Source organism: Lepisma saccharinum, chromosome 4 (genome assembly GCF_977018435.1).
Source record: "Lepisma saccharinum chromosome 4, izLepSacc3.1, whole genome shotgun sequence".
In the NCBI taxonomy this organism is placed as follows: Eukaryota; Metazoa; Arthropoda; class Insecta; order Zygentoma; family Lepismatidae; genus Lepisma; species Lepisma saccharinum.
In genome coordinates, this window is record NC_139232.1 from 107766720 (window position 1) to 107780722 (window position 14003).

At 38.4% G+C, this 14003-nt stretch overlaps 1 protein-coding gene across 10 annotated transcripts in view; it reads right to left on the reverse strand.

The window, feature by feature from the left end:
- Window positions 1–10288: 10288 nt before the first annotated feature.
- Window positions 10289–14003, reverse strand: part of Asator (tau-tubulin kinase asator) — a 171799-nt gene continuing 168084 nt past the window's right edge. For 5 of the 10 annotated variants that reach the window (XM_083121067.1, XM_083121065.1, XM_083121073.1 and 2 more), the window contains exon 19: window positions 10291–11872. In XM_083121067.1, the coding sequence (XP_082977193.1) occupies window positions 11812–11872 (61 nt within the window). In that variant the 3' untranslated portion in view covers window positions 10291–11811. Of the gene's footprint in view, window positions 11873–14003 lie in introns of all 10 variants that reach the window. The other 5 variants (XM_083121069.1, XM_083121070.1, XM_083121075.1 and 2 more) reach the window with 4 other exon arrangements.

Genomic DNA, 14003 nt, shown 5'->3' on the forward strand with positions numbered 1-14003 from the left:
ACATTTAATCCATTTCTGTACAGAATATTCACTAATAATTTTCCCAGCAAATCTTTCTTTGCGTCCAGTGAATCCGAAATGAATTCCCTTGCCTTACCCTTGATTTCCCTCCCACACAAGTTCAATGGGATTTAAGTCTGCGTGGTAAAGCGGAAGTCGTATTATGGTGTGCCCCGCGTTTCTAAATTTCGTGTCAATCGCATACTGTTTCACATAAGGTACACTTTGAATTTTTAAGTACAATTTCCTTTTGTTTATTGTTCACAATGCTTTCACTCTATTCTCCGCATCGATTTTAGTTTCGTTTGCAGGTTTGTCTGTCGCTGAGAGCCACTGTACCATGAAAATCGTCATATTTGTTTTAGCTTAATTTTGCTGAGTTGGCACCACTGGTACTCTCAACGCCAGACCAGTGAGTAGAAGAGTGGTGGGGAGGATGACGTAATAGGAAGTGCTCCGCAGCGATCTGCGCATATCGGGACTTAACTTGTCAGGCTATAATAGATGAATCAGCCGATTAATTGATAGAAGAAGAGGAAGTCTTTCACATATCCATAAAGAAGCAGACGGAAGAAGAAGCTTGTTAGCCAAATAGAAGAAGAAGTCCATCACGTATCCAGAAAGAAGAAGTAGAAGAAGCAGCCTTCCAGTAGATGAAATATGTTTTATAAAGATACATGTGACCAACAAATGAAGAGACAGCTTTAAATATAATCCTGTATATAAATTTAATGTAATATGAAAATTAAGAATATACGGTGCATTGTACCTTCCGTAGTAGGTTATACAAGTTGTTTCCTTTGTTCCTTTTCTTATTCTAAAATAAGTTATCGATCAGTTTTAGTTTCCCTGAGAATCTCACGTTTTACCCTGGCCTAAGCCGGACTGGTGTCACCCTCTCCGGGACGTGGCAAATTGATGAAGGAATACTCACGAAGAACACACATGCCCAGTCCGGGATTCGAACTCGGGACAGTGGTATGACTGTTACTAATTTTCTCTCATTCGTTCCATTATATACATCCTTATCATCGGAATTATCCGAGAGGGAGATATACGACGGTAAGGAATCATGTAGACGAACTACCTACTTAAATGCTAAGAATTAGAAAGATTAAATTCCCTCCCCCCTCGGGAGTCTATACTATACTCTGTCCCAGCTAACTGTGGAGCAGGGCTGCGCATAGCAGCAGAGGAGGGGGGAAATCGAGTGGGCAAAGCCAGGTAACTCCAGTCGCCTCTCCCCCTCCATTACGCAATCCCATTCCTCTCACTGTTCATTGGTGGAGTCGTTTCGCGTTACTACTTGCAGAGAGACTTGTTCTTGTTCGCCTGCTCCACAGATAGGTGGAACAGGGTATAGCTGTAAGACTGCTGCCTTGAAACCAAGTTGTCCTGTGTTTCCGGTCCCCGGTGGAGGCACAGTTCATTAAGTTGCTCGGATTCCACTATAAGCTGTAGGTCTCACCTCAATTAGTTTCTGTGCATGTAGTGGACGTTAATACAAATCCAACCAACTAAACACTTCAATAGAGTGCAAAACCCAACATGCTTGGGCAATTTTATTGGTCGTAGACCTAGGCCTATGCATTAATTAATTATCATTTGTGAGGTTAGACAATCGTTTCTGCAGTACCGTCACAGTAGCTTATTTCGATTCCAGCATGTGAAAGCAAGAGAGCTACATGTGAAGAGGATATTATAGTTAGGATTTATTTTCCTGTTCCTGAACACCTAATTTCTAAATTAAAATAAAGGTTTACTAAGGACAGTGATGAGTTATTGGAAGTTAACTGTTGAAATTCAGAAATTGATGCTTTTCTGAAGTACGAAAAGCTGTTGGAAATTGATGCCAATACTTATGGCATACTATTGCGTTTACGAGCCAAACAGGAAACTTTTGCAATTGGTGAAACATTCAAAATCGCATTTTACGAACTTTATAAGTTTTGTGCTATTGCAATGTGCATATCCCTCAACAGCTGGATGTGAAGGAACATTTTCAAGATTGCGGTAAATCAAGTGTTACCTTCATAATAGGATTGGTAACAAGAGGCTGAGTATTCTATTCTGCGTGATATCATTCCACTACATAATGGCTTCAGAAAAGAAACGAATATAATTATGGTATTTTAAAGCAGATGGAACAGAATGCAACAATTTACATTCTTTCGGGCTGACTATAAAATATGTCATTGGTAAAATTATATTGTAGTAAAATGTTAAGTAAACACCTTTTAGCTGGTATTACTTATCATAGGCGTAACTTGAGGGGGCAAGGGGAGCATTTGATACCCAAAATTTTGAAATGTTAAAATTTACAAGGGCATTTTTGTTACGGTTAAACTCCTTTGAACCGAGGAACAAAGAAATAAGAAGTAATTTTTATGATTTCGGAATTGTAATAGTTATTTATCAAAATAGTTCCGGACACTTTCTTGGGGAGAGGATTTTTCTAATCTCCTCCCCTCCAAAAGTTAGGCCCTAAATTCCGCCCATGTTTGTTAGTCCCCCGAAATTTTGAAACAGAAAACTGTAGCTCCCCCCACTGATATCAGGCTGGCGCAGTCACTATGGAGCAGGTCTCTGCACAAGAATCAGTTCGCCCCTAACCAACACTCACAGCGACGGGCAAATGCCAGGAGCAGGAAGCAAAGCTTGAAGTAAATGCCAGAGTGGTGGAGTGGTTTGGGTGAATGATTGGTATTCCGATGATCCAATGATCGTCAACCTTCCACAACGGCATAAAATACGAGTACTACGCTTTCCAGACTGTTGTGAAGGTCAAGATTCCGTGGATGACAGGTCCCATTTAAATGGCCTCGTGGGGCGGAGGTTAGTGCAAGTGGTCAGTATTCTAGAGGTCCAAGGATCGATCTCAGCAGGGAGTGGAAGAAATTTTCAAGGGCTTGGTGGAATTCTTTTGTTTTCATTTCCATGCTGACGGTTGGGAGCGAAAAAATCGACATCGTGGTGCAGCAGTTGCGTACTTGCTCCATGTTCGAGAGGTCCAAAGATCGATCCCCGTCGCAACCGCAATAAATTTTTCCAACCCATTCTCAACTTCTTATTTCAATTTCTAGAATGCTGCAGTACTTGTTTCTTTATTTTTTCTTCTTTCATTGGCTTATCCGGGGACTTGAATCATCAGACTACTGTGATCGACAAGCAGTCGAATCTCGAGGATGATGGCAGGTTACTGAAAAAGTTCTCGCCGAGTGGTGGATTCGATTCTTGGACCTCTGGAATGTGGAGTACGTTCGTTAACCACTGCGACACGCTGCCTTTTACTTTCAATTTGCTTTTTCTTGTTCCTTGAGGAAGATAGTAGTCAGCATGTAGCAATAATAGAGTTCGGCGGCTTCATTTAGAGTACATGGAAGGACAAATCAATGGTAATCGCTGCAATAATTCTTGTATTACTGCGCGTGAAAGTAATAACGTAGGTTTCGTGTGCGTTGATGTTTTTTAACATCCACTTTTTCTCTGAACTCGTGCAATTTTGTTTTAGAAAATTTTAAATAGACAGAGCACACGTCCCTCAGTCACGAGAATATTTCGTATATTGTTTGGTATTCAACGAAAGATGCGTCGCCGCCTTGTAATCAAGGGGTCCCGGGTTCGATACCCGGTGGAGGCACAAGTGGTTCGGATCCCACTTTAAACTGTAGGTCCAGTCCCGATTAGCCTTACTGTGCATAAAGTGGACTTAAAACACCAACTCAACTCAACTCAACGAAAGATGTTCCTAATTCTCCATAAACTGAAGCAGTTAATTTGATTTCGCTTCTACAGAACCGGTTGTGAATCCCAGGCTCGTCACCATGTAGTACCCGTAGACTGCATCGTGCACGTGTAGTATTACATTGTGTACTAACATGTAATTATTCTTCAAGCATAGACAGGCACCGATCGCTATTCCCATGTTAATGTATAGAGACCAATTGCAGGGCAGAAGGAATAGCAGATTTTCTGTTCTGTTCTTTCGAAAGATTACAACATGGAGACAGACGCAGCATACAGTCATTCCGCCCAAGGTGTCTACTGTCGTCATAAGTAAAAATGTCCGATTCCTAGCCAAATGGCCACAGTCGTCAAACATTAAGGCATCGCTAGACATGTCTAAGATTTGACCAACTAAAAATATTGCACGTTTCTAAAAGATCTTTCCTCCCTCAAAGGCTGGAGCAGGTCACTGCACAAGAATAAGTTCGCCCCTAACCAACACTCACAACGACGGGCAAATGCCTCGAGCAGGAAGCAAAGCTTGAATTAAATGCCAGAGTGGTGGGATTGGTATTCCGACGGTCCAAGGATCGTCAAGCCTCCACAACTAGAGAATATTTTCCCAACAACTTGGAGCATTCTGTTATTACTCTTTCAAGACTGTTGTGAAGGTCAAGATTCCGTGGATGACAGGTCTCATGTAAACGGTCTTGTGGCGTGGTGGTCAGTATTCTAGAGGTCCAAGGATCGATCCCAGTAGCGGGGGCATGGTGGAATTCTTTTGTTTTCATTTCCATGCTGACGGTTGGAAGCGAAAAAATAGACATCGTGGTGCAGTGGTTGCGCACTTGCTCCATGTTCGAGAGGTCCAAAGATCGATCTCCGTCGCAACCACAATAAATTTTTCCAAACCATTCTCAACTTCTTATTTCAATTTCTAGAATGCTGCAGTACTTGTTTCTTTATTTTTTTTCTTCTTTCATTGGCTTCTCGGGGTACTCGACGATCACAGTAGTCTGATGATTCAAGCAGTCGAATCTCGAGGATGATGGCAGGTTACTGAAAAAAGTTCTCGCCGCTTGGTGGATTCGATCCTTGGACACCTGGAATATGGAGTACGTGGGCTAACCACAGTGGCGTGCCCAGGATTTTCGAAAGGGAGGGGTTACGTACACTTTTTCTGGTAGTCAGCTCTCATTTTGCCATCTTTTCCTACCTTTGATGTTCTTTTCTTTTAGGAATACTGGACCAAAAGGGGGGTTATAACCCCCACCAAACCCCCTTGGGCACGCCACTGGCTAACCACTGCCTTTTACTTTTAATTTACTTTTTCTTGTTCCTTGAGGAAGATAGTAGTCAGCATGAAGCAATAATATAGTTCGGCGCCTTCATGTAGGGTGATGGATAAACTAACCAAACAGTGTTGTCAAGTCATTTTCTTAACAAAATATGGCACCTTCCTCTGTACAAACATGCTATTCGAATACGCTAGTTACGCTCATGGGGGTGAAAAAGTCATTGTACACAGACGTCACCTACTGCCTGCATAATGAACTAATTCAAGGTTGCAACAGGAAGTGTCAACAAAAGGACTTGAAGGTCGTTTGAAGGGCATTGCAGCCAAGACGCCTGTAATTAGGTCATTCAGACCAAAAACAAGGATTTAGCGAATTTCACAGACTTTTTGCATTTGACCTTGACCTCAGTTTACTTCCTCCCCTCGACAGAATGGACTATTCTGGGCGAGTTCATTTTCGCAGAGGGGGAGAGATGATAAGACGGAAGAGTCGGTTGCAGTATTTTGCTTTTAAGGCGATAGGTTGCGCAGTGTGTTGTCATCTTCAGATAGGAACAGCATCTACTGCCTACAGAGCGAACTCCATGATGAAATAGATCCTTGGCACTTGCCACTAAACGCTATCTTGCTGTACCAACGCCAACACCCCTTCCCCTCGGTACCATGAACTCCCTCACTGAGAAAATGGACTCGCCAGGAAGAGTTCATTCTGACGAGGGGAGGAAGACCACAGAGCTCAAGGTCAAATCCAAAAAGTTGACAAAATTTGGTAACACTCCGGTTTTCGGCCGAATGATCCGATACAGAGCGTTTTGACCGTACTGCCCTTCAGAACCTTTGGTGTGACCTTAAATTACAAAAAGGATAGTTCGTTCTGCAGCCGATAGGTGGTTTCTTTGTCGAATGACATTTTCTTCTTTATGCGCATCGAGCCGAGCAGAATGATGATAGCAGCAGAAAAGAGAAGCTGCCATATTGGAAAATTGACTTCATTTTTTTTTTCTCGGAGTAACAACTTTATTTAGGCAGTATTTCAATCAGCAGGGAGAGAGCAGCCATGTTGGAAAGTGAAACTGTCTACATTCAACTGTTTCAATGGATCATTCTCTTTCTTCTTAACTTTTTGGCCAATGGTAGTTATGTAGGAAAATGGCCTCACCCAATTAAAGTGAAGCAGTAAGCAGTAGAGTTGTATTAGTTCTCCCTGCAGGCAAGAGATACAGTGACAGCACCAGAGAAGGAACAGAAGGGGTGCTCAACCCTCATCAAAGAACTAAGAAGTAGCTCTTTTAGAACACACACATACACTTGTGTGCTATTTTATGGTACTATCAGTGGTGGCGATTAGGAGGGTGGCAGTTGCTCCCCCCACTATGCAAAACCTTATCTACCAAGGGGAATTATTCCAAACTAATTTTTCAAGATGTTCTGTACAGTAGGCAGCAAAGATAATAGTAAGCAATCTTTTGTATAGTTTGCACCGTCACATTCACACAATTCTTCAAGAATTTAAAACAAAAGAATCAGAGAACCTGCTTTCCCAGCAGCTGTACAATTCCATGCCTCAAAAATCTGATATATAAAACAAAAAATAATGAAAACTTTGGTGTTTACCAAAGTCTTTTCTACAATCTATATACTTATGAATAGTAATTTTATGAACCATTTGTTTTATTCCATTCCGATTTAGAATGCTTATTTGTATCTACTCAGATGTAGTTGCTGCATTCTGGACCAACAAGAGTGAAGTTTTTGCCCAGATAGCACAGACAACTTGCTGCAAGCTTACCATGGCAAGCTAAGTAGCTAGCAGCAAGCTTGCCATGGCAAGCTATTAGCTGGATGCAAGCTTGCATTAAGCAATCTAGTTACCATAATTGGAAGTTGCAGCAAGCTTGCCAAGGCATGCTTGCATCAAGCTTTTCATAACTAGCTGTAAGCTTACAGAATGCAATGCTTGAAGTAAGCTAAAACGTGTATCTTTAAATATATATATATATATCTGTCTAAACAAGGCTGTAATGTACATTGTATACACACATATGCATAACAGCAAAACTAGAAACAATTGGGGCTAATTAACAACAAACACCCATGTTTGTAACATCACAGTTTCTCTTTGCAGCTTATAAAACTTTTTGTGCATCCCAAAATAGGTAATAGTTATGCTGAAGAGTTCCATGAACTAATCAATCTCAAACTATACACTGGTAATCCATTTTTCTTTGCAGTGCTTAGCTCCTGATTATATAGTCTGGGATAAATATATTTATCATGGAAGTTTCACTTTTGTTCACCACATTTTATTTTCTGATCTTCGTTGCAACTTCAATATTCACACATCTTTCGAAGGATAATAAAACACATTTCTTCACAAAATACAATCAAAGTTATCCTTACTTTTGTTATTAAAACTTAGGTTTGTTTTACATTTGAGTCGCACTGCCATCTAGTGTAAGCCGCACGAAATAAAAGCTTTGGTGCTTTATTCACACTGGAAATCATTCCACTGTATTTCGGTTTTATTTTATTTTGTCACTATTGTTCATGTTTAGTAAGTATCTCTATTGTTATATTAAATGGGTGTATGTATTGTTTTATTTTTAAAAAAATGCATCATATCATGCTAGTTATCACATGCATCAGGCTTACGTCCAGCTTGCCATGTCAAGCTTGCTTTGACAAGCTAAAAGGAAGCTATCGCAAGCTTGCCACATACTTATGTGCTATCTGGGTGTATTTAAAAAGGTCTTAACAGAATGATGCCAATAGTTATAGTTAATTACTATGAAAAATGTAATTTCCTCTTTCACAAAAATTACGTGTATTTTGCAGTTTTGACCTGAAAGGCAACTCCTGACTCTGAACATATCACAGACAACTAATATAAATTTCATAGTTGCTAAGAACATTGGTATACAATAAAACATACTTTTAAAAATAGTAGTAAATAGTAATAATAATAATAGTAAATAGTAGTCTAAACTACATTTTAGATATGCTAGTTGTGGTTGAACTTACACCCCCTCCCTCAGTACCAAGAACTACCCTCTGCAAAAATGGACTCATCTGGAAGAATCCATTCAAAAAGTTCGTAAAATGAGCTAATTTCATTGTTTGTGACTGACCCCATAAACTGGCATTTTGAGATTGGAAATTTTCATCATTCCCAAATTTTTGACACAATGCAGAAAAATCGAATAATTAAGCACTTCTAATACACACTCATTTGAGAGTTCCCAACTGTTCAAGATACTGAATTAATGGGATGGGAATATTTTTTTCCCCTTGAATACCACACACATTTGAATATCTTGCACACCTACTAACTAGTGCAGCATTACATAGTGCATGCAATGAAAATTAGGAATTAAGCAAGTATTTGATACCTAGTTCGGTAGTTCTACAATGACTTGCAAGCATAAATTTTAATAATCATTTATTTGTTTTCTTTGTGTTTGTGTGTTCTGTGCAGCATTCAAAATATCACCTTCTGAAAATAACTCCTTCCATGTTCTCAACTTGATTCACAAAAAAGTAATTTTGTATCCCATAGCTGATGCACTTTAGCCTATTCTGTAATTTGGACTGAAACTTATAATATTATGTCTGAAAAAATGTTTAAAGTTTGTCTTACCAAAAATATTCAAATTACAATTAAAGCAATTAAAATACAGGATAAAATTGAGAACATGAAAAAGCAGTTATCTGTAGAAGGTCCTACAGTTCAGACAATAGAGAACTTTTTTCAGACACTCAGTTTATTTTGCATCTTAAAAATTATGGGACAGGATTACAAAATGGACAAAAATATGAGTTACATTCACTTACCTTGACACAGCTGTGAACTAGCAACAAATATTTGTGACCTCTGGCGATAGCTTCAAGATTAGGACAGGAGAAAATAGGATTACAGCAATGAAAAGCAATCACTGCCATAAACAACAAAAGTTTTCATGTCTGGTTATGCCTTTGGGTACTAATGAAAGTACTCTGGCCACTGATAAATTCTCAAAGTTCTGTGTTAATGATAAATAACGTTACAAAAATTTTGGGGCCAAAATACCACGTGTGCCAGTTAATTCTTAATTGATCCGAAAGAAAACAAGTGTATCTGGGGAGAAAGGTAACAAATGCTTTATTCAAAGTATGGACCATCGCTAGCTATACATTGTGCCCATCTGTCCGTCAAATTTTGGATGCCCTTCCAGAAAAATCGTTCACATTTTGAGGTGATCCAGTCAGCAGGCCATTGTTCGACATCTTCGTAATCGTTGAAGTGTTGCTGGGAAAGTGAGTGAGACATCGATGAAAACAAGTGGTAGTCCGAAGGGGCTAAGTCTGGTGAGTATGGCAGGTGGGGCAAGAATTCCCAGCCAAGTGTAGAAATGGTGTGTCTGACGCCTTTCGCTGTGTGTGATGAGGCGTTGTGATGCAAAATCACTTTTCCGTGTCTTGTCGCCCAATCTGAGCACTTTTTGACCAATGCATGGTTCAAATTGATGAGTTGTTGACGGTAGCGCATGGCATTCACTGTTTCACCTGGTTTCAGAAGCTTACGGTACACCACACCCTTCTGATCCCACCAAATGCACAGCATTGTCTTCCTTCTGAAGCGATTCGGTTTTGCGGTCGATGTTGAAGGTTGTCCTGGGTCAACCCATGACTTTTTGCATTTTGGGTTCTCGAAGTAATCCATTTTTCGTCCCGAGTCACTATCCGGTGCAAGAAAGACTTTCTTTCATGCCGAGAAAGCAACACTTCACACACCATTTTTCGCTTTTCCATTTGTCTGTCGTTCAGATGATGTGGGACTCATTTTCCTGCCTTCTGGATCTTTCCCATGGCATGAAGATGATCAGATATGGTTTGGCGACCAACATTTAACTTCTCTGCCAGTTGTTGTTGCATTTGCGTATCGTCTTCGTCCAACAGTGCTTGCAATTCGGCATCTTGGACTTTTTTCAGCTGGCCCGGGCGATCTTTGTCTTTCAAGTTTAAATCACCACTTTTGAATTGTCAAAACCAACGAACACATGGGTCTTGAGTCAGGACATTGTCACCGTACGTTTACACAAGGATACGATGGCTTTCACTCGCGTTTTTCTTTTGATTGAACATGCTCCTTATTTGGTTTGAAGGTCAACATGTTTCCCACACAAACCCAATATCACGATCACTTGCACTCGGTTGCACATCCATGGCATTTTGACAGGTACTGTCCTGGCAACACACTAACGTAACAGTTGAGACTGTGCACCAACCCTTGCTTCCAGCGCCATCCAGCGACGAAATTAAGAATTATTAACCGGCACACCTGGTAGTACATTTTGTGAGAAACAAATTTATACACTGTTTCCAAGTACACAAACAATAGCAGTATATGACAGGAATTACTTTTTTTTTATTAAATCACAGCAAATATATTTCTTTATTATCTGTTCACATCAGAGTTAATAATAATGCACTTTTCAAAAATACACCATTTATATATATATATATTATTCTTTTATTATCATTATTTTGCTTATAATGCAAAGCTTTAATTTTGACTTAAATAAATAAAAACAAAATATACAATATTCCATGAACATTATGTACAATATGGCTTGGACGAGGAATACATAAAACTACAGCTGTACACACACATCTACCATCTCACATTATAGAACTCCATTGGCTAAAATAAAACAAACTTCATTTGCTCATCTCAAATCTCTGACTATATATATATATATATTCCTGTGTAAAAATTTGCAGAAAATCTTTTTGAAATATCAATCACCTTTACTCTCTTGTTTGTCAACACTATGAAGGGAGAAACCTACACAAGCCACCTGTTTGATCAATTAGAGAATTAGGTTTTAATTTTTAGTTACCTTTCAGCACCATTTTAGACCTATTCATGTCTCAATTTTAAAATAAAATGCTCTAAAGCTGATTATGTAACCTCTATTACAACATTTATGTTGAAGAGGATATGGAGTACTGTTGTCTTGAGCTGCCACGACTGCATTAGAGAAAAACGTAAAATATCTCTCAGTGGTAACCTATACTATATACAGGCTCATAACGGACTAGATAAGTTTTCTGACAGGAGATTAACTAAGGGCGTTTGGGACAAATTTCTTGCTCGCAGAAGAGAAAAATATCTGTTCAAGAGCATCCAATCACAGCAGTGGGTTTAGTCTGGCTAAGTTGAAAAAACAGTCTTGCATATTTTTTTTTTTTGACTAGACTGAGCAACAAAGAAACTACGAGATCCTTCCCTGTTGTCTTACTGTCACAACTCCTTTCCGGTTTCCATCGTGAAACGTGTATCTTCACAAAATACTTCCATCATGTGAACTTCTGAAAGTTTTCACACGATAACAAGAGAAATTGTTCATCAAAACTTTAGAAAAAGTTACACTAGAATCCATGTCAAGCCTTGATGAGTTAATATTTTTTTTTTGTGTTTTCAAAATAAAAATCACATTGGCAAAAACAAAAGCACCTCTTTCTTCAGCTTTTTTCTAGGTAAAGTAGATCAAGAAGTCAGCAGCAGAACTGTTCAATGATAAAGCACCTCAGATAAAAATAACTTCACAACCACAAAAAACAATGGTTTCCTAATAGAATATCCTGGTTTCATCATCATTGTCTGTGTAGTACTGGCTTTCTTGCTTCTCTTGCACAAGATACAGCGAAACCCTTATGTTTATCCTACTTGGTATGATCTTCAATGCTAATTGAAAGATGAGGCCTTGCAGGGAAAAACTGTTGTGACATCCAATGTGAAGCTTCATTCATGACTCGCGGGCAAGTTTTGCAGGTTCCTCATTTGGAATTGGATGAAATCTGCGACACCTGAAATTACAGAGAATGGTTAGCCTTGTTTAAGTGCGATTGCATTAGATAAAGACAAAGCATCCTAAAGATTATAGTTCTGCTACCATGAGCACCTCAACTATACTAGCGCAACAGCTATCTTAATGGGCTTGGCCAGAAATTTTCGCATGGTATAAAATCAAAATAATAATTATTATTACATACCAAATGCATTTTACATTGAATAAAACATTATAAATTTATTAATAATATTATTATATCCTTTTTGGAAACTCTTATACTTGATACACCAGATGAGTGAATATCACACACAACATACACTATGCGGCAAAAAAGAATCGCCCCCTAATAATAAAGTGTAAAAATTTTCTTGTACTGTTGGAACCATTTCACTAAGCATTTTCATCCTTTATGCCAATTTAGTTTCCTTCAAAATATCAACTTTCTATTGTTTCAAGTATGTTTACGGCAGTTTGGGGGCATCCATCTTTACTTATTCTAAAAACAATGAATTGTTGGCACCTTTTAACAATGGATTTTCACACTTTATCCAAATTTATTCTCCTTCCCAATCTCAACTTTCTGCTTTGATTGAAGTATGTTGAAACCAGTTTGGGAGCATCTGTCTTTACTTGTTGAAAATCCATTGTTAAAAGCTGCCAACAATGGTCGACCAAGCCTCATTGTTGGAGAATAAGTAAAGATGGATGCCCCCAAACTGCCATAAACGTGGATGAAACAGTGAAGAAAGTTGAGATTAGGAAGTTCAAATTTGGATAAAGTGTGAAAATCCATTGTTATAAGATGCCTACAATGGAGGAGCAAGATTCATTGTTTGAGAACAAGTAAAGATGGATGCTACCAAACTGGTTTCAACATACTTCAAACGATGCAGAAAGTGAGATTCGGAAGGAGAATAAATTTGGAATAAGTGTGAAAATCCATTGTTAAAAAGGTGCCAACAATGGAAGAGCTAGCTTTATTGTTTTAGAATAAGTAAAGATTGACGCCTCCAAACTGCCTTAAACGTACCTGAAACAATAGGACGAAAGTTGATATTTTGAATGAAACTGAACAAAGGTAACTAAACAATAGCAGAAGGCAATAAAGGCCACAGAGCTTAACAATTTAATCAACTGTTAAGCAGGAAATTTCAGTCGCGAAGTTTACACTGTCTGACCTCACATAAAAATCTCATTACTGAATTCTGGAAACTCATAGAACCAATCACTAATTGGTCAGGTGAAGTTGTGACCTGAAAAATTTTAAGCTCTCGGTTTTAACTTTTGTTATTATGCTGGGATACTAATTAACTAAAGTTTATTTCCATCATCAAATATCAAAATAATATAAATTTTCTTTTTTGTCTAACTTACACAATGAGAATTCCATGGGGAAGGTGTGACAAGTTCCACTTCCCACCTTTCAATGCCCATGGTTACATCTACATTCCCCAACTTTTTTCCAAATCAATTAACAAACTCAAGACTTCCCTATTTTTCATATGTTTGCACTGAAAAAATGCAACTGGACTGAAAATTAATAAATGAGTGACTGATCACATTACTGAAAAAACTCTTACACATCAATGTGTGATACTTGGGTAGCATGGACAAGCACTCTTGCAACAGACTTGCTGCAGACTACCTGCTGAACTGTACTTTTTTCAGTAAATGTGGTTTGCTGCTCTTACTTTCTTATACACCTTTCTAACTCCAGGTGTAGTAGTGGTAACAAATGACACACTGTCCGTAAGCAACGTTTTTAATCATTCTTGATACTTATCCTAATTACTGTACGTGTACACACATTTAACTTCAATTTTCAGTTTTTCCTGTGTTCACAATAGTAAAACAGCCGTTGTGATAAATTTTATGAATGAATGATTGGAAGTTTTACGGATATCAATTAACTACACTTTGTAAATAAAAAATAGCATCACATTATTTTTAGTTCAGCATTTTGCTCTGGCATTCTCACTTGTTCTTATGATTTCACTTGACTTGGCGATTTATTTTCCTAATAATTAAATAAAATACAATATATATTTATTATTTAAGCCACAGTTAAGTTTATATGGAACACTTCGCAGAATTCATAACAAAATCAAATATTGCATGTGGAACATATACGCACAAAAACAATTATT